The sequence below is a fragment of the Corvus cornix genome, chromosome 22 (genome assembly GCF_000738735.6).
Source record: "Corvus cornix cornix isolate S_Up_H32 chromosome 22, ASM73873v5, whole genome shotgun sequence".
NCBI classification, from domain to species: Eukaryota; Metazoa; Chordata; class Aves; order Passeriformes; family Corvidae; genus Corvus; species Corvus cornix.
Genome location: NC_046351.1, coordinates 2,406,378 through 2,427,620, shown reverse-complemented (window position 1 = coordinate 2,427,620; position 21,243 = coordinate 2,406,378). Strand labels below are relative to the sequence as shown.

The window sequence follows — 21,243 nt, the reverse complement described above, 5'->3', positions numbered from 1 at the left end:
CACAGGACTGTGGCACTAACTCTGATTTAATAACCGCACACCCCTAGCAGGGCTCCGAAATCCATTTCCACAAAAGCAACCTCTGATTTCATCTCCATTTTTACGGCCAGTGAAGATGCAGATGTTTGTTTGCACCACCCACACAACTGCAACTGGATTTCACCAAGTCACTCTGTAATTACCTTTTTTCCTCCAAGCCAAACGTTCAATTTGTGCGTGGATACTTTAAGTACAAAAATAACTGTTTCAATGAAATTTTCAGGCAAATTCAAAAAAGCAAGACCCCACCACTCCATAAATTGGATACTCAGCTTGTTTCCAACTTGAAAGAGTGTGGCACTTTCAAAAGAATTAACTGAATTGCCACTGGCTTGAAATTACTGTCCCAGTTCTCACTGGGCAGAACATCAAAGAAGGAGGAGGAACACTTGGAGGTGCCACTGCACAGAGCTGGGAGCGCTCCCATCCCGAGCTCTGCGGTTCACATCATTCCAGGGCCAGGGAGGGGCAGAGCTGGGGGTGTTTAAGGAGTGAAACATTTGGGCACAGGGTCCAACTGTGCCTCTGGGCTAAACTTCCCCAGAAGGGTCCCCGAGTTAAAATCCCAGCGCTGTCCCTTGCTGGCATCACAACCATCAACCAACCAACACCAACCCCAGGCAGAAGCTGAGGAACCCCCTCTGCCAACAAAGCCCACCTGAATCACAGCTGGGAGTTTGTACCACGGGCTCCAACACCTTCCCCTTCCCAGCCAGGGGCTCAGGAGGCGACACAGCAGCTCCAGTTTGAGGAAAGAATTCATAGCATGGCTCAGCCCAAACTGCAAATTCCTGTAAACTTTGATTGAAAATCAGTATTTTTTGATCTTCAACTTGCACTTTACTTGACTCAGGACATTTCTCTCAATCCGTGCTTTTAGGGGAAAAAAGTCCAATTTCTGCCATTCCGGGCACAACCCCAGCCAAGCTTAAAACCACCTCAGCCCAAAGCCATGAACACATTTCCAGCCCTGCTGCCAGAGCTGAGGTGAAAGGGCAAAGTTTGCAGTTTGGAGAAATTTGAGGTTCAGCGCCAAGGAAGTTTTTAGCTCCGCTGGGAAACGCCTTTATGGAAACCCTGGAGCTCTCTGGAGCTGGCAGGGGTCACACAAAGAGAATTTCTAACACGCAGAGCATCGGGATGTAAATTCTGCACCTCCAGCCCTGCTCACTCAGGGTCAGATTCACCCTCCCTGAATGGCCTGTGGGTCACTGATCCCTGTCTGCAGAACAGCCCCGTCACTGAACTGGCACGGCACAAACTGGTTCACAGCTTCTCATTCCCAGAGAAACAAGAATTCCAAGGCATTTCTCCCTTGCCATCTATCCCAGGTAACAAGGAATGGAATACTATTAAAATGAGGAGCAGAAATCTCGGCTGGCCATGGGGGGGGGCCTTACACTGGAAGGAAAAAGCCAAACAAGAATATTGATCCCTTTGTTGTCATGAAGAATGAAGAACAAACAACTCCTAAATTTGCAATAAGCTTTAATTAAACTGCTTGAGATGCCAGGAGATGAAGAATTAACCACTGAAGCCTTCCCGACTTTATTCCTTCACACCAAGCTCCATCTCTCTGCAGCTTGAAGCCCCCATGGCATTGCAGAGCAGGAGAATGGAAGTGCTGCAAGAATCAGGTCTGGAATAAGCTAAAAAAGCAGGAAAAAAATCACTTTTAATAAAAAAAAACCTGGCCACGACTTGCTTGTGACATTCTGAGCCACTCAGAACTTTAGAGCTGAAGCCACAAATGGTTTTATTGCCATGGAGGATCAAAGTTCCAAACTTCCCAAGAGCAGGAATCGTTATCTCCACTGCACCCTAATGAACTTCTGGCTCAGGTTCAGCACTTCCCAGGATGAGGGGCACTTGGATTGCACTTTGCTCGCTGACACCTCCCAAAATTCAGTGTCAGTGAGCAAAGGATCCTCCCCACAGCACAGCCACTGCTGGGTTTAGCTACACTCTGTGATGATGTGCCAGACATCATCTGCCAGAGGAATGAATCCTTTCCTGGTGCTTCCCCCTCAGTCCCAGGGAGATCTCCCTGGGAAGAACAGCCTGTACTGCACCAAAAAGACATTTTTTATCATTTTAGCAACCGCTCCAACTGAAACTCTGCAGCGTCATCACTTTATGAAGGCAACCACGGACTGCCAGCCCAGAAACTGTTCAGTAACTTGTATTTATGGGCTGGTTTTATTAGCACAGGTTTGCTGGCAAAGGCACCCAAATTCACTGCAGGATTTCAGGCATTCCAGGATTTCAGGCATTCCATCAGCAGTTAAATGCACTGGACCTGAAACATCCCCTCAGCTCTGGCAGCAAGGGGGTAAATGGCTTTTTAAACGGTGTTTATGGCTTTGGCCTGAGGTGGTTTTAAGCTTGGCCGTGGTTGTGTCTTTAATGGCAGAAATCGGGCTTTTTTTCCCTAAAAGCAGTAGTGGAGAGAAATGTCCTACCAGTCAAGTAAAGTGCAAGCTGAAAAGCAAAAAATGTAGATTTTCAATCAGTTTGCAGGTAGGAGGGGTGTGCATTTTTCAACATCCGAATGATAAAGAGTATTACACATTATGATAAAGAATGTTACACATTATTACACAGTCACTGTTTCTTGACTAATATATTTAAGTTTTTCTCCGTTCCTCAGTGTTTATTTTGTTTTTCCTCCCCATAACTCCCATTTTCAGTTGTGTTGGCAAATACAACCCCCATGCCAGAGGAAGAACCATCAGAATAATCAGGAATTGGTGTGAAATTCAGCCCTGGTCCCACACCCAGCTCTGGGGGAAGTTGGTTCTTACGATCTCCTGACACCTCAGAACAATTAAACCACATTTTAATCAGCAGGAGAGAGCTCAGCCCAAGCTCCAGAAGCACCCAGCAGTTCTAGATGCCCCTTCAGAGCCCCATGAAGGGATTTAATTGTTAAAAAGATGAACTGTGGGACAGCTCCTGAACACCAGGGGGATGCTGGTCATGAACTGAAGCACCCAGAAGTCACAAACACTTGGGGAAATATTTCTTTTCAAAGTAAGAGCAAGATACGGAACATTTACAAGTCTCGTTCATGGCACTGATGCCTTTGAAGTCCACAGGACTAATTTCACGCAGAATGACTTAAAGAACAGAGCAGAAATCTCCAAAAATAAGAGAAGAGAGGCCCTGGCTAATATGGATTAAAAAGAAAATAGAAAGGACAGTGGAAGCAAGAAGCAGCAAGCCAAATTTCACATCAAATCAACTGCAGGCAGCAATGAAAACTGGGAAGAGAGATCAGAAATGAAGTGTCATCTGCTGCGAAGATTCCCTTTTTTGCTGTTAACAATGCCAAGGTTTTGCTTTTCCCTGTTGGGAATTTTGTTGGCATCGCCATCAGACAATTTTTAGCCCTAAATCATTATAAAGCAAAAGGCAGGGGAAATGAGCAGTGTTTGCATCGATAGGAAGGGAGGTGGTCAGTTCTGCAGCAGGAATGGGGGGAAGGGGCTTTTCCATCCTTCTGGAGCCCCTGCCGGGAGCCAGAGGCACAACAGTGGACATGATTCCAGCTCAGAACAGGAACAGCAGGGAAAAAGCAAGGAGCAAGTTGAGACAAATACAAATTTTGCCCTAATTTGACACGATTTGACTCCAGGTACTGTGGGAGTGCTTTGATCCCAGACTGGGCAGAGAGCTCTGCAGGTGCCTGGAATGGGGACAGGGAGCCAGGGCTGCTGGCCCAGCACCCCGGGAGTCACCACAAACCAAACCATCAGTGAGAAAACCTGGTCCTGCCGCACCTCCCTCCCTCCTGACCCCCTGCATCCCTGCTCCCATCCAGCACCCAGGGGCTGGCAGGCCCCGGCTCATGTTTGAGGAATTGCTGCCATTCCTGAGCCGTGACGGAGCCGACTGGAACCCAAACACCTCGTGGGATCTGACAAAGGAAAGACTTCAATGGTTATTCCCAAAAAAGCAGCCCAGAGCTCTGTTCCTGCCAGCCAGGACGAGTGTCATGGGTGTGAGAGGCCACCAAAACCTGGCACAGGGAATTCCTCGTAATTGCAGGATATCTGCCAGGTCCCCCCCCCCCCAGTCCCACTACAACAAATCTGTGGAACAGCCCCACTGCCCCAAAAATGAGGGTCATGGAATCATGGAATGTCCTGGGCTGGAAGGGACCCACAGGGATCAGAGCCCCCTCCCTGTCCCTGCCCAGACACCCCAAAATCCCACCCGGTGCATCCCTGGCAGTGGTGTCCAATCGCTCCTGGAGCTCTGGCAGCCTTGAGGAGCTCTGGCAGCCTCGGCCCGTGCCCATTTCCCGGGGCAAGAGCCTCTTCCTACAATCCAACCGAAACCCCCCTGGCACAGAGCTCCAGCCCTTCCCTCAGGGCAATGGAATCCCCCCTAGCCCTCCCAGTGCATCCAGGTGCAAGCCACCACCTTCACCAACATTCAAACTATTCTGGTTTTCACATCTCAGAGCTCTTCCAACCAAACCTGAGTTACTAATTCCTGATCCTGGAAGTTCGGATTTGTGTATTCACCAAACAATTGGTGCATTTTCCATTCAGGCTGCACAGGATGAAGAAACACTTCACATCGTGTTGGTTCATAGTCAGAGGTTCCACAAGAACCTCGTGTGCCTGACCCATCATCACTGCAGGCACCTGGAAACCCCCTGGACACAAACCCAGCTCTGCCACCCCTGAACTGCTCTGGAGCTGGGTCAGCTCCCTGCCCTGGCCCAGCACTCGGCCACTCCAGCAGGAAGGAGCCAGGAAAAGGGATCTGGTTGCTTGTTTAGAATGGATTTATTATAGACTAATTTAGGACTCCAGGTTCTCTCATTCCATGAACAGGCTTCAGTCCGCAGAGTGAGGAACAGCTGAGTAATGACAGAATTGCTTTTACAACCCAGGTGTAGCTCTGGAGCTAAAGTCAGTGCAAATCCACGTTACTGCCAGCAGAAAAAGAAAGTGATCACATCATTGGTTCCTTATGCTCGAAGTTAATTTTAAAACAAATAGATAATAAAAGTTAAAAATCTTGCGAAGTCATTCAGGTGTTCTGTCCCTCAGAGCACAGGGTTTTTTGACTGAAAAGAGTCTCTGTGAAAGGATTTGTGCAAATGACAACTCCTTTTTGAGAGAAGCACATGAGCAGAATAGGTTCTTTTGTTCAGTCTGGCCCAAAAACTGATCAGCTTCCCAAGAAGATGCTCCTTCAGTCCTAAATCCGAGGTGAAGCCTGTCGCAAGGGGGCTCTGTAAGACCCAGAAGCTCCTGTTGCTCAGGGAGGAGACGCTGCCCAGGAGCTGATCCACAGCATTTCTGTCCCTTCCCAAATCCCATCTGGTGCTTGGTTGAGAATTCACTGCGAGTGAGAAGCTGCAAGAGCTGCAAGCTGCCTGTCTCTCACGTTTGCTTCCCTAAAAACAGTGCAATTCCCAGTTTTGCACTCCCTGCTGCCATTCCAAACTCAGCCCTTTGCCATCTGTGGGAAGGGAGCCCTCCCCAGCTTTAACCAGTTCAGGACAAAACTGAAACCCAGCAAACCCCATTTGAACTCACAATCCATGGATCTGTCAAATATAACCCAGGACAGAAACCCTCCTGAAGGGCAGAAATCAGACAAGTGACACTGAATCACACTGCTGACTTCCTGGAATTTCCCACTCCATTGCCGTGGCATCCAGGATCGTGTTTAAAATAAATCCAAGAAGTTCTGCAGCAGTTTCCAAAGCAGAGATCACCAAAGCCATGATTTGGGCGTCCTTTCATAGAACCCCAGAATATTTAGGGGTGGAAGGGACCTCTGGAGTTCATCCAGTCCAAGCCGCTGCCCAGGCAGGGTCACCTGGAGCAGGAATCATCCAGGTGGGTTTGGGATGTCACCAGAGAGGGAGACTCCAGGCCCTCCCTGGAGCTGTTCCAGGGCTCTGCCACCTCCATGGAAAAAGTTCTTCCTCGTGGTGAGGTGGAACTTGTGGTTTTTTTTATGACCATCACTAGATAGGGTCTGGCACCATCCTGACATCCTCTGGAGAGGTTTATGTGGATCGAGGAGATCTCCTCTCAGTCTTTTCTCGCTGAACAAAAGTTGTGTCTTTACAGGTCCCACCTGACACCACCGTGCACAGACCGGGGCATTCCCCTCCTTGCAGCCACTTCAGCACTGGCACAGTCCCAGCCCAAGCAGCTCAAGCCTCCCTCTCAATCCTCCAAACCAGCGAGAACGGGGCCCTCAAGCACGGCACGGGACACACTTGCAGATAAGAAACTCATCAAATCTGCAAACACCAAATTGACAAAATTACCATTGCAAGTGTGTCAAACAAAGCCAGGCAGTGCCTGAATAGTTCTGTCACTGCCTGTAGGTCAACCTTATCAGCCCTGGCTGCAAATGAAACCCCAGAGCTGCAGCACGACAGCCCCTGTATCACTTGGGTGTCTGTGTGCACCCAAAAAGCACCTTTTTCACCCAGCTGACCACCTGGGAGTCACAGGGCACATCCCACCACACACTTTTTGAGTGGAAACACGCAGGAAGAGGCATTTTTTTCCCCTCCACCCCTCTTGCACACAAGCCAGTGCCCTTCCTGGGAGAGGAGCTGTCACAGGGAGCAGCTGGCTGAGGCCAGCACGGAAACTCACCCCGGAAGGTAATAAATAAAAGGAAGCCAGAGGAGTGCCTCTGATTCATCTGCTGCCCAAGGCCATTCTGGGCTGTGGAACAGCCTCGCTCCAAGGTGTGCTCAGAAAACACCAGCACAGCCAATGGCCCCGGCAGGATATGGGTTATCTGATTATCCACCGAAGTTTGGGAATTACGGCTGCCCGCAGCGCTCTCAGCGGGCCGAGCACGCACTTCCACGGATAAACAGCGCGGGCTGCTCCCCACGAGACAAGAAACAAAGTTCAGGGTGCTCAACACTCCACACCCTGCCAGTTACCTGGAGAAACCAGATAAGGCTGTGCTGAGGGAAATGTCTCTGCAGCTCCAGCCGCAGTCCTGAGAGCAGCTGAGCTGCCTCCCTGCAAGGCCTCCCTGGGGTGGAGGGGTCACCCAGCACAAATTCGCTGTGAAAATCGAGCACGGTGAGGTTTTTTCACCTTCAACCTCGCAGGCTGAACACCCCCATGGGAGCTGGGGCAATGAACACTTTGCAAGCATGAAATCAGTAATCTTTTCTCACGTTGAGAAGTCCACTGCTGAGCACCAGCGGCACAGAAGATCACTCTCCAGTAAAATAAATTATCATGAGCTCCGTGTGTCATTAGTGGCTTCCTGACAATTGTTCCCTGCCCGATTCTCACAAGCAACCTCAAACCTGTGGGTTTTACACCCTCAAGCAAAGCAGAATTTTATCAGCAACACCACTGTTCTGTTCCTGTTAGAGACAAGTGAGCCAGGCTCAGCAAAACCCTTTCAATCAGAGGGCAGGGCAGGGGGTACAAGGTGTCAGTCAAGGAATCAGGGAATGATTTGGGCTGGAAGGACCTTACAGCTCATCCAGTTTCACTTCTGACACGGGCAGGGACACCTTCCACTATCCCAGGCTGCTCCAAGCTCCGTCCAGCCTGGCCTGGGCCACGTCCAGTCAAGCTTTCCCCATCCCTCACCCTAAATCACGATTTCCAGCCCCTGACAAAGACACCCAGAGCCCTCAGTTTGCCCATGACACCCTCCTTATCCTTTCCCAACCACATCTCCTTCCATCCACAGCAGTAGACAAACCTTTTCTGCTGTGTTAGAGCTTTTTTTCAGTGTAAAACATGCTGGAGACGCAAAATTACAAAAGTCAGCCCTGAACTTTGAGGGATTCCTGGAAGCCAGCGCTGGACACACACCACCGCCTCCATCCACCCCGAGGGGTGCAGGGAGCGGACACTGCCGGACCTGCGAGCGGCACAGCGCGAACTGGAAATGGGAAAGAAGCCGAAAAGCGATGCCCAGACCGGGAACGAAACCGCCCGAGCGGTGCGGGGAGCGCGGGGAAGGCTCCGGGAAGGGATGGAACTGGAGGGAAAGGAAGGGAGAAGATGGGAGGGGATGGGATGGGGTGGGAGAGAAGGGAAGGCAAGGGAAGGGAAAGGGCGCACGGGTCCGGAGCATCCCGGCTGGCACTCACTCACCGACCCCGTACTTCTCGCGCTTGGTGGGGATCCAGCGGGCCATGCCGGCGGGTTCGGGGCTCCCGGGGGTCTCAGGGGGCTCGGGGGGTTCGCTCAGCGCGGCCCCTCGCCCGCCGCAGCCCCGCGCTGGAGCCGCGGGCCGGGCGCCCCGGGCAGCTCAGCCATGCTCCGGTCCTGGCTCCCAAACGCGATCCCAAACTTGCCCCAAAACTCGCTCCAAAAACTCCCCAGCACACGCCCAACTTTGCAGCCGCCCCGGCGCGCCGAGCGCAGGAGCGGAGGAGGAGGAGGAGAAGGAGGAGAAAGAGGAGAAAGAGAAGGAAGAAGAGGAGGAGGAGGAGGTTGCGGCTCTCCCCGCCCCGCCGGCATCACCTGCCCCGCACGGCTCCGCCCTGGGAGCGGACACGGCCGGAGCCGCGGGTGAGGCGCGCAGGGCAGACGCGGTTCGTGGTTTTGATGTTGCTCCTTAAAAGGTTTGGGGGGTGAGCGTGCGGAAATGGCCCCGCTGTCACTGTGAGTGTAGGGTTTCACTGAGTCAGTCACAGCGCGGAGACCAGGGCAAGGCTGGAGAGCAGGGAAAGGTTCTTCCCCCCAGAGGGTGCTGGGCACTGCCCAGGCTGCCCAGGGAATGGGCACGGCCCCGAGGCTGCCAGAGCTCCAGGAGTGTCTGGACAGCGCTGCCAGGGATGCCCAGGGTGGGGTTGTTGGGGTGTCTGTGCAGGGCCAGGAACCCTGTGGGTCCCTTCCCACTCAGGACATTCTGTGATCCTGCAGAATCACGGGATGGTTTGGGTTGGAAGGGACCTTGGTGCCCATCTCGTCCCAACCCCTTCCACCAGCCCAGGCTGCTCCAAGGCTGCTGCGCTGTTAAAAGTAACTCATTAATAGGTAAGAAAACAAAGAGATTTCTCTGAAGCACTCCGGGCATCTGGGAAATGGTCACAGGGCTGCACTTCACGGGAGACGCGATGTTCTAGAGATTGGCTCGGCACTCGGTGACCTAAAGCGCCACTCCGGAGAGGGCTCGAGTTAAAGGACCTCGAGCTGGGGACACGGGGACCAGCTGAGCACGAACTGGGTCCTGCGGGGCCAGAACCGGGCTAGCTGGATCCTGCAGGTGTGTGGGCTGTGCTGGGAAAGTGCCCGGGACGGGGGTGCTCGGTAACACCTGAAGAGGTGTTAAATCACACTGTTCCCCCAGCCTTAGGGCCAAACAGAGCAGATCCAGGTTCTCCCCATCTCTCCAGGGCTGTAGCAGCTGGATCTGGTCTGTATTAGTGCCTGTGGAGCCCATGGAATCAGGGAATAGTGGGGCTGAAAGGGACTTTAAATCTTACCTCCTTCCACCCCCCTGCCATGGACAGGACACCTCTGTCTCTCATCAAAGAGAACAGTGATAATTCAGAATGTTTTAACACCTGACCACTTTTTTAATTGCACTAAAGTGTGAAGAGCTGGAGATATCACATTTTTGATTATTTTTCACTGCAAGTGAGAGGCCCCAGGGCAGAGTAATTGCCCAGCTCTCAGGGTGCCCTGGGCAGATCACTCTGGGTCTCTCTGATTCCAGCCTGGCGTGTTCAGGAGGAGTTTTCCATACTCCCTCCTCTCCCACCTGTGTTTCCAGTAAGTTCAGTTTTCCTTCCTCTTCACTGGCGCCTGTAAGGGGCAGAGCAGCATAAATAAGAATTCATTATGAGCAATTTGCTCTAACAAATAAAGCTGTCCTTTGGCAGCAGAAAGCTGCACACAGGACACTCAATGTCCCTCTTAGCCACAGTCTCACTGCACCACGCACTGGTTTTTGTACCAATGGAGCTGATCTGTCACCTCCTGAGAATGGAGCTGGGTTTGTCACACACGCAGAGCGTTACTCACCCACCATGTGCAGTTGTGTCACACCCAGGCAGCAGCAGGCAGCCAAACCCTTCCCTGAAATGATGTTTGAATCTGGATCCCGAGGGCTGCTCGTGGGAGATGCTCCTGGATCTGCTGCCTGGGTGCTCCTGGGCACGGCAGCCCAGGGGCTCAGGGTGCTCCTGCGGAACTCCAGCAGCACCTGCGGCCTCAGGACAGAGCGTGGCAGGGAGGGACAGCAGGAAAAGGAGACAAGATTGGCAAGCTGGAGCTGCTTAACTGATTTGTTATTTATAAAACACGAACTCAGCACAGCCAGCCACGCTCAGATGTTGTTCTGGCACATAAAATCATTGTTCTCACGCAGAGAAAGCTCCAGTTCTGCTGGTTAAAGATTGAGGGGTGCCACTAAACACAATCCTTGTGTTTCCCTGGAGCTGGGGGCTCACAGAGAGCTCAGGCCCTGCCAGGTCCCCTCCCAGTGGGATGGGGCATCCCAGCTGTGTGAAGAGAAAATATTTCCGTGTTTTGCAAATCCTGTTGCTCTGAAAGATTCACCCAAGATTTATAAGTGGAAACTTAATATTGCAAAGGGCTTTGAGGCCTGAGACATGAAGAGCAATGTCACTGGGGTATCAAGACAATTAAATTGGATATTCTAGGTCTGATCTTGGGCCACCTACATTCCAAAATACTCCCTGCTGCGATTGGGATGTGGCTTTTCTGTGGCCTTTTTGCAGTGTGTGGCAACAAGAGATGCAGAGGAGAATGGGTTTTTGGATCACTCTGCATCCCCTTCCATCCTGGGAACGCTCCGTCCAACACCCACCCACCCCTCCAGGGCTGCTGGAGCAGCACACGAAGGGTTAAATCGTGTAAAAGTTTCAGTGCTTTCAATTAAATATTCCTTGCTGGAATTCAAGGTGCCCTGTGTGTGCTAACACCTAAACCCAGTTAAAATACTTTTCCTCAGCAGGGCAAAACCGGCTGTTTCTTTCCTGGGAAAGGCAGCTTGCTTTCTTTTTCTGTTTTTTCTGTTTTTTCTGTTTTTTCTGGTTTTTTCTGTCTCTTTCTGTCTCCTTCTGTTTCTTTCTGTCTTTTCTGTCTTTCTGTCTTTCTTTCATTTTGCTTGGCCTGGGCATGGATTTCTGCAGCAGCACCCCAAAAAAGAGGAGAAGCAGCTCCATGAGAGGTGTCCTGGAGGGGACTGGGGAATGTGCTGAGATCTGGGGCCAGGTCATTAAAGAAGAAAAGTTTTCATGGAGACATTGAGTCTTTTCCGAGCCCTCCTGAATTCTGGCCTCCAATTCTCTGCTCAGGAGTGGAGCTGACAGCCCAGACCCTGATTTTACTGTAAGATCTCTGATTTTTAGATAAGCTGCCTGAGCTGTGCCAGTGTTTTTCCAGTCCAGGTGAAACAAATTCTTGGCAGCAAATGAAAACCAGAGCAAAGCATGAAAGGCAGGCAAGTAGCAACTGGAGTGGCTGGTTTTACCCCAGTGGGGGAAGCTGGGGAATGTTCCATTAAATATGAGGATTTGCAAATGTCAGGAAGCGAGCTCAGCCCTCACTGAAAGGAGGGGTTCTTTCAGAAAGCCTTTTATTTCATTTTTTATCACCAAATCCATGTTTTCCTTCTCTATTTCTCTGTTCTTTCACAGGGCTGTTGATGGGGAGCCTGTTCTGCTCTGCCCCGAGCAGGAACAGGATAAATAATTAAATCCTAATTGAGGCTACAGCAGAAATTAACTCCCAACCATATCAAAGCCCCGATTCTGAGGTCACGGGACAGATCAGAGCAGGGGAGAATTTGGGTGACTGAGGTTCATCCTCATTTTCAGTGCTCTGAAAAAGTAATTTTACTCCTGGGTCCTTTACAGCTGAAAGAGCAGTACATTTGCAAACGATCAGGCTGCAAAATAAAAACATTTCTCTAAATTTCTAAATGTGCCTAAGTTTCTAAATGTGAAGTTAAAGTCATTACAAAGGAGCCCCGTTCCTACAGACTTCGCTGAAATGCTCCCTGCTTTTTGTGGCGCAGCTGAAGTTTAAGGAATGGAATTCTGGTGCCCTCCTGTGTCCAGATCAAAACTACAGTGGGTAAAGTGTCACTAAAACGATGGGGAAAGAAAGGAAAATAAGTTTTTTTGCTGGGATAACGTTTGAGAACTCTCCTGGATCAGCCTGGATCCTCTCGGGCCAGGTTCTGTGCATGTACAAACAGCAAAGAGCGCCCTCGGATAAACCAGTTTGTATTAGAGCCAGAGAAAGGATGTGGAAACTGGAGAAAAAATAAAATAAAGCCAATGAAAAAATTCAACAAAAGTCATCTGTTCATTAATTTAATAAGTCAGCCCCTCTCGAAGATGGATGATCAGGTCTGATAAGAACCAAACTGTTAATTTTCAATCCCCAGCAGAAACCATGCAGAGAAAGCAGCAGAGTAGGGCAGATAAGCAATTAAATATGCAAATACCCCACAAATAGGAGAAAGCAGAGGGTTCATCCATCTGCCTGGACATGTTTTATCATGGAACGATGTTTAAGATATTATCTGACGATCTCATTGCCCAGATTTGTTCTGTCTGAATATTCCACTGCACATTTTGTTACCCCGAGTGTCTGAGTGTTTGTTCTGTCCCTTGGTTTGCAGTGCCCTCCCGGCAGTTCCTTTTGTGTTCTGTTGAGGTGACAGGGATATTTCAAAACGTTTTTTCAGCAAAGCCACTCTTTACCTGCCACCAGCTCCCCCGGGGCCAGCAGAGCTGTGAGACAGGGCAGAGATTCATTAATTAAACTGAATTTACAGGCACCACAACCCAGCTCTGATGGAGCCACGGTGTGACAAACTTGTTCCCATCTGCAGCTGGACAGGGGAGAGAAAAATTGTTGTTTCTTCCAGTGAAGAAATGATTTCTTCCCATCCCTGCCGGAAGGTGGAACACACTGACATGGGTTTGCAGGAGACAGAAACCTTGCAGCAAATGAGCTCCTGTGGGTTACACCATCCTCTGCCTGTTCCTCGGCTGGAAATGGGATTTGTGCTTCTGAAAAAGTTGTCGCCTTTGTGTGAAACTACCAAAAATTGCAGGATGTGGACAGGAGATTTCCTGGAGACAGAGCTGTAAAGGTGCTTAGGTGCTTAATGATGCTGAAAGGTGCCGTGTAGGAATTCAAAAGTACCTCAGATTCCTGCTGAAATGAATCCGGGAACAGTAAATTTCGGGTCTGGATTTGTTAGCGCGCGTCTGAGTTAAGGATGACCTAGCTTTGCATGTCCCCAGCACTCACAGCTCCAACCCGGGAGCTGCAGAGACACTGGCACGGAATCACTGAGGCTGGGAAACACCTCTGAGGTTGGGAGAGACCTCCAAGATCATCCAGCCCAACCTTCAGCCCGTCCCACTGTGCCCAGCACATCCCCAAATCCCACCCCTCCTTTGGACACTTCGGGGCTGGAGCCTCCAGCAGCGGCTCCTCGGGGCTCGGCTCGGCACAGTCCGGACCCTGCCAGTTTTGGTGACTTCAGGATGTGCATTCCAACAATAGGCACAGACTTTTTGTGAGGTCCGGAGGGTTTTAGTTCCCTTTATCAGCAGGACCTGGCCTGGAATTCTGCCCCAGTGCCACGGAGTTCCCTGGGTTCGCAGCCAGCCCTGCATTCCCTCAGCCCCAGTGGGGCAGAGCTGTTGATTCAGGACATTTTTGCCCCTGTTAAATTGGGGTTGCACGGAGCTGAGCAGGGCAATGAATTGTCAGGCAGGTTCATGGCTTTTTCTCCAGAGGAATATTCCCTGAAATGTCATCTTTGCCGGTCCGTGATTCCGTGCAAACATTTCAAAGCCACCTGACTCCTGGAACCCGACTCCCGCTCGCTTTCACGGGAGTGGGGGCTGAGCCAGCCTCGGGCAGCTGGGGAAGGCTCTGCCTTGATGTATCCGGCAGCCAGAGCAGCAGCTCCTGAGGAACCTTCACTCGGCCTTTCCATTTTAATCGCTTTGTATTTTTATGGCTGAGTTTATTAAAATTTCAAAGCGTGGCTTCCCTGCCCCTCCTCCCTTCCCTTCTTTCTAAGGAAAGGCAGAAGAACCTTCCCAGCCAGTCAGCACTTTCTCCAGATGGTGATTTCCCTTTGTCCATGCAAATCAAAGCCTCAATCACACAGATCAGCGTTTGCTTTAGGAGCAAAGCTCAGGGCAATGTTTGCAGGGTGCCCCGGCACACGTGCAGCGCTTCAGAGCCCGTCCCGTGCTGCCAATGCCAGATAAACGCCGGAATTCCCTTATCTGCACCAGCTCCGGGAGAGAAGGCCACCAGCAGCTACAGGAGGAAGGTGTGAAGACCCAAATCCAATATTCCTGAAAGGAAACATGCTGGGAAACGATACCCCAGGTGGTGGAGCATGCAGAGATCTCACCTGGGAATTTTCTCCGTTTATTTCTGCCCCCTGCGCTGGGGAAGAGCCTCCTGGGCAGCAGCAAAGGGCTCCTGGCTGAGCTCCTGCTGGAAGCCAGACTTTGCTCCTCAGATCAGGGGCTCACTCGGGGTGGAATCAGCACAGCTCCACTGACAGGAATTATTTTGCCTTCCCTTCACACTGCACACACCAAACCTTGGTCTCAGCAGTGCCAGGGAGGGCTGTGACATGAATTCCGCCTGACTGGTGCATTTGAAGTCGTGATGCCAGGATCGTTCCCTACAGCAGCTCGTGAGCAGCCCATAGCCAGGCTGGCAGAAGGTTGTGCTGCAGTTCCCTCTGTCTGGAAAGCTGCTGAGAGTGTGATGAGAGGTTTTGCAAGTGAGTGGCCTTGGGTAAAATCTCATCATCAAAACTCTTGGGCTGGAAGTTGTGACTATTTCTAGGAAATAAAAGAGTGAACAAGCCTGGCAGAAATGGACTTTTATTACTCCCAGCTTTTATTACGCAATGTTTGGAGATAAAGATGCTTTCCTATTCCTTTTCCTTTTCCTTTTCCTTTTCCTTTTCCTTTTCCTTTTCCTTTTCCTTTCCCTTTCCCTTTCCCTTTCCCTTTCCCTTTCCCTTTCCCTTTCCTTTCCCTTTCCCTTTTCCTTTTCCTTTTCTTCTCCAGCTCTTGATTTCTACACAACTAAAAGGTCACAGGGTTGGGTTTGGCTCCTTGTTTCCAACCATATAAAAACCCCCACATTCATGTGTTATCTAATATTGTCTTCTGTGCAGGGAATCCCACAGAGCAGCTCCATGGATGGTTTGGAACTGTGCAAAGGAAGCAGGGAATTCTGCTGGATTTGGAACAGCTGAAGTGTCCCTAGGGCAAGATGAGGTTTATGACACTGAGAATGTGCCTGGGCCCCCCTGTGCCCTCTGCCTCAGTAATTACTGGGGACAGAAATGTTCGGTGGGAATGTATTCCTGATAAAATCCTGAATTTCTGTGCTGAGGTTCTCTGGGGCTTCTTCTGGTCTATTGTTCCCATTTACCTTGGAACCTAAACTGGGTTTGTAATCAGAGCCACAGGACAGAGCTCAGTTCACTGCCTGATGGGAGAATAAACTCTGCTCTCGTGGTGTTTCTCACCGACCTGGGGGAGGAGTTTCCCTGGAAAAAAGGCTGAAGGATGGAGGAAAAGATGAGGGAATTCCTAATTCCTGCACAGCAAGGAGAGCTGGGGTGGGTTTGGGTTTAGCACTGAGAACAAAAAGGTGTTTGGCCAACACTTGAGGAGCTGAGATGGTCCTTGGGAGTGATGGTTGGGCCGCTAAGATGAAATTTCAGTGAAGTTTTTGGCATCTTAGGGAGAAACTCTGCTTTTTTACACCAGTGTGAATCCAGGTGGAGTTCTTCCAGTCCTCTCCTTATTCCTGCACCCCTGTACCCTCAACCAGAGCCACGGGGACACAACTGCCCCAAACCCTGGGGTGCCACGAGAATTCCAAACTCTGAATTCACATTTTACCTCCTGTGCCAGTAATTCTGCTCCTCCCTCCCTCCTTTTCCCGGACCATGGGGAAGATTAAAAGGAGGAAGTGCTGGCAGGATTTCATTAAGAAGCCCTGGCTAATTCCAAAGTGCCTGGGAGGAGGAGCCTCCTGCAGTGCCTGTGGTGTCCATCCATCACAGCTGGGACCTGGGTATCGATTATTTTATATTTAATGCAGCTCTTACATCTTTAATGCCTTGTTCCCGAAAGTGTCCTCAGCAGGGGGGTGGTGTGGTCAGATTTAATCAACATTTCCCAGGCTGGAAATGAGCTCCCAATAATTCTTGGGACTTGTCTTCATCGGATAGCAATCAATAATTCTCTTTTTTAAAAGCAGTAATCTTTTATTTTATTTTATTTTTCCCTGTCCTTCTGGGAGGTTTGTGTGAAAAGTGTTGCCATTTAAAATGAAGCCTCTGATTTTGGCAGGCAGGAGGGCAGAGAGCCAAAATCACATATTTATACCGGAATTGTGCTTGGGATCATGGAATGGTCTGAAGGGACCTCAAAGACCATCCAGTGCCACCCTTGCCATGCACCCAAAGTCCCTTTCCAGCCCCTTGTGGGAGTAAAGTGTTTTTCTTAAGGAATTCCGATGCATTTTATACCAAAAAATGATTGTTCAGCCTTGGTTTAGGGGTTGTTTTTTAAAAGAAAGTCACAGGTTTTGGTTTGGGATGGGAATTGTGGATTGTGATGAGAGCAGCAGCACGGAAGGACCTGAGCGTTCTCCCAGGATTTGCTGCTTCCTGATCTCTGCTGTCACATTTAATTATTGCTTCAGTAACAAATCAATGCTGCTAAAAAGAAAAATAAAATCCACATCTTAGAGCTGATGAGCTCAGGTGGTTTTTAAACCTAATCACAGACAATAAAGGACCCAAAAAACCACACAAAACCCAGATTTTGTGGCTCAGACTGATCTCCACTTAGGATGGAGCTACAGAGCTCAGATGGGCCTGATTTTGCTGCAGATAATGAGTGGTTCTGTGCAATTCTTCAGAAGTAATAATTTACAGCTCAAGGACAGCATCTTCTTTGCATCCTCTGTAAACACAAGTTGTCTGTGTTTGCTTGCAGGGTTTGGTTTATTTGCATAAGCAGCTTAGAGATCTTTGTAAGAAATGCTCTGAAAAAGCAGAAGCACATTTTAGAATTTAAAAAAATCAAGTCTGTCTGCTTTTTATGACTCAGCTGCATTTGCGTAGGAATGAATGAGCACACCAATGATACATTCACAGCCCCAAGAATTTCTCCATTCATCCAATGCTGGCTCCTTTTATGAGTTTCATCTTTCTATTTTTTTTAAATTTAACTTTATTTCCCTTTTGTCCCATTGAGGAAGAGGAAAGAGACACATTCCCAATGCAGAGAATCAAAACTGAGAAACAAAAGCAGCACAATAATCTCTTTTCCAGGATACTGCTGCTTGCAGTGCTGCTGATAAGAGACTTGAGAGCTTTCAATGTCCTCTATGAATCAGTTCCCTCTGGCTTGGAAAAGGCTTTAATTTTTAAAGGAAATTGATTGTAAAAGCGCAGTCAGGTTTGTTTCTCCAGAGGATGGATTCTCCTGGGAACTCCTCCATTCCCAAAATCCAGGTTTGGGTGATACTGGGTGATACTGGGTCATACTGGGTGATGTTGGTGCTCCCTGCTTGCAAAATTTTACAGCTGCACCAGGTAGGAAAAATCTCTGCTGTGGGGCCAGGGAGAGCAGAGCTGAGGGCAGTGGAGATCCCAAAGCCTCAAGGGTGAGAATCAGTGATCAAAATTTAAGAAAGGACTCACTAAATACCAAAATCAAAGGATGTAGGGAGGAGCAGAGAATTGGAAATCACAGAATCAGGGAATGGTTTGGATTGGGAGGGACCTTAAATCCCCTCCAGTGCCACCCCTGCCATGGGCAGGGACACCTCCCACTGTCCCAGGCTGCTCCAAGTCCCGTCCAGCCTGGCCTTGGGCACTTCCAGGGATCCAGGGGCAGCCACAGCCCCTCTGGGAATTCCATCCCAGCCCCTCCTCACCCTCACAGGGAAGAATTTCTCCGTTACATCCCATCTAGTCCTCCCCTCCTTCAGCTTTGGGCCATTCCCCCTTATCCTACAGCTGCTTTTAAGAGGTCTGAGCCTCCAGCCCGCGGCTGCGGCTGGATATTCTCCACACGAAGAGAACGAAAGCGCTTTATTTTAGGAATTCCTGCTGCCCCAGGGCCGGGAGGAGCCGCTATTGCCGGTGTCGAACGCCAGATGCCACCACGAGATCGGCGTGGGCAGGAGCAGCCCGGAGCCGGCGGGGCGGAGCCCAGCCTGGGGCAGAGGATGCTGCGCACAGCGGGGGCAGCCCCGAGCGGGGCTGGCACAGCCCCAGCCCGGTCTGGGATGCTGGGGAGCCATGGGCCGGTTCCCTGCCAGGCAGCACCGCGAGAGGGACGGGAGCAGCTCCATAAATCCCTGGGAAATGAGCGGTTTGCGGGCAGCGAGCGGTGCTTCGGTGCCGGCAGGGATTTCTGAAGGCTCTGCTCGCCTCAGAGGTTTCTGCGGCAAACAGCAAGAGCGAGCAGAGGTTTAATGTTCTCCTGCATGAAAATCCAGCTCTTGCAGCACAGGGACCCGAGGTGGGATGGAAAATGATCCCATCCTCCCGTGCATCTGCAGAGTCACGATCCCTTAGCGCTGAGGACATCGAGTACAACCCCCACACCTTCGCTTTTCCAAGCCTTTAGCTGCCGTCTGAAGCTTTAGCAGTGACAAAGCACTGGGTTTTAACCCCCAAACTTTCCCAGCCCTGTGACAAATCCCCCCGGCGCGCTCCCCTCCAGACCCAGCCCGCCTCGGTTCGAGGATGTCAGACACGAATATTAATCGGGTTTTTTTAGTAAAATCGCCCGTTCTGAGTCACTGTGGGAGCCCAGCAGGGCAGGAGGCACTGGGAGGGGGCACTGCCAGCTGGGCGAGGCGTCGCTCACTCCACAGGTCCTACAGAACTGGGAGCGACTGGGAAGCACTGCCTGGCACGGGCTGGTGAGAGCAGCGTCTCTGCCACACACAGGAGGGGTCATTGTGTGACCAGAAGGGACTTTCTCCTGCAGGGAAGCAGCTCTTGCTGTTCCAGCCCAGCACCAGCACCAATTAATCACCCCCATCCAGCCAGACCCAGCAGCTGTTCCCACCCCTCTGCTCCCAGGGAATGAGACCCGCGCAGTCCCTGCAGGAGCTGGATGTGGCTCTCTCCAAGGAGAATTCCTAACAAAGCTTCTGAGGCTCAGGAGTGCTGGGCTGACGTCAGCTCGCTGTTGCCAGGCGTTCAGAGCTGTTCCCACCGCCTGGAACAAGGAAAAGAAAATAGAATTTCTTGCTGGTAACTTGGAACTCGCTGTAGTGGGTGAGGAAAAGCTTCTCCGTGTCTTCCTGTTTGTTGGGATTTTAATTATTGAGTTTAGTGGAGATATGGAAGATGAACAGCTTGTCAATAGCCTGCCCCAGTAACTCAGCCCAAATAAGAGTTATCTCTGACACAGCAGCCTAATTTCACCAACGCTGCAGAGAAAGGCAGGAAGGCTTGATTATATCATTGCTTTATTAATCAAGGTCTCTGGTCAGTGTCAGGCAAAGTGCCCGACCCAGGAGCAGTTTTCAGAGAATCTCTGTGAGATTCCAGATCCAGGCACCTTCTTCAATAATCCTGTGTGGTGAGAGAAGCAGAGACATGAGAGCCTCCAGCCTGGGATATTAACTCAGGCTTCAGACATGAATTAGAGACACACTGCTTAAGAAACGGGGGAAAACCCCCAAAACTGCACAAAAAGGATGGAGCCTTTTGTGCTAAGAGAAAACAAGCAGATTTCTTCCATTAAATATGCACATTTCTTCCATCAGCCCCTAATTACGCACTGGAAAGCGAAGGAGAGTGGAGGAGCTGAGCTGCTGTAAATCAGCCCCACCCTCCGCCTGCACTGACACCTCTCCCACCTCTGAATGTTCCTCACAAGACACAAATCCATCCCTTGCAGCCCCGCTCTGACTCAGTTCAGGGCTGTGATTCAGCTCCCAGCGAGCCCCAGCTGGGGGGATGGCTCAGGCACAACAATGGATGGGTTCAGGGCAGGGAAGGCAGAGGCAGAGCAGAGCAGAGCGGAGCTGTCACTTTATGATCCCCAGCCCTGTGAACATGCAAAGGTTTTGTTCAGCACTGCAGGAGCAGGCTGAGCTCCTGGGGAGGTTCGTGATCCACTCTGCCAAGTCTGAGGGACTCTGTCCTTTCTTCTACAGCAGAAAAGGAAAATTCAGAGAGCCTTATCTGTCCTGTGGGTGCTTCCAGTCTTCACTGACGTGGGAGCTGCCAGTGAAAACAGTGATTAGAAAATCCACTGTGGGGAAAAATTCTCCACTGAAGTGCCCATTCCAGCAGGGATGTGCTGCAAACACTCAGAGCTGTCTGCTAACACTGGTTTAATTTCATACAAAAGCAATCCAGTCTTATTAGCAGCACTGCTGTAGTAATATCACACCACCATGAGCCGGTATCAAGTATTCCACATTTTGTTCAAAAGGAATCAAGGGCTAAAGAAAGGCACAACTGCTGGAGATGGTGCGATCCAGCAAAGCTCTGCTGACGGGAAGGGAGCAGCAGGAGTTCATATTTATGTATTACCTGAGCTCTGAACCGCAGGCATTGTTCCCTTCCCAGAGCACAGCAGAAGGAATGCAGGACAAGCCTGGATCACCTTGAGGGGTGGAGAAACAAAGCCAAGCGGCACAGAGAGTGCTGGCAGAGCCAGTCCACTTGAGACTCAGGAGTGAACACCTAAAAATGTCCCAGCTCCCTGTTGACGTCAGTCCTGGCACTCTTGCATCTGACATTACATAAGATCAGTGCATCCCCGGGATGTGGCATTGTCTCACCCACCGGTGCTTCAAAGCTGCCACGATCTAAGGCTGTACCTTCCCTCCTTTTCTGTTTCGATTTGGATTTTGGGGGCCAAGAGAATGATCCTTTCCAGCTCTTTGCCTGGATGCAAAACCCAGCCCAGCACCCCCCCCCCGTGTTGGCTCTCAGGCCACCCCTGCACATTTCTGCTGAGTAACCTGCCCAGGCTCTGGCTGGGAGGAGAAGGACACGGTCAGCAATGAAGCATTTGGCACTTTTTTGGGTCTAAACTGTGCTGCAGGATCTGCTGTGTCAACTCCTGAGTTGTTGTTTCTGCCATTTCAGTCACATTTAAGCTCAGAACGTGTCTAAATATTAATAAACGTTAATAAAAAC

General features: G+C 50.6%; 1 protein-coding gene across 3 annotated transcripts in view; it reads right to left on the bottom strand.

The window, feature by feature from the left end:
* Positions 1 to 8,468, bottom strand: part of DOCK5 (dedicator of cytokinesis 5) — a 72,754-nt gene extending 64,286 nt beyond the window's left edge. Inside the window, exon 1 of one of the 3 annotated variants that reach the window (XM_039564248.1) lies at positions 8,163 to 8,468. In XM_039564248.1, the coding sequence (XP_039420182.1) occupies positions 8,163 to 8,205 (43 nt within the window). In that variant the 5' untranslated portion in view covers positions 8,206 to 8,468. The remainder of the gene's footprint in view (positions 1 to 8,162) is intronic. The other 2 variants (XM_039564249.1, XM_039564247.1) reach the window with 2 other exon arrangements.
* Between the last annotated feature and the right edge of the window lie 12,775 nt (positions 8,469 to 21,243).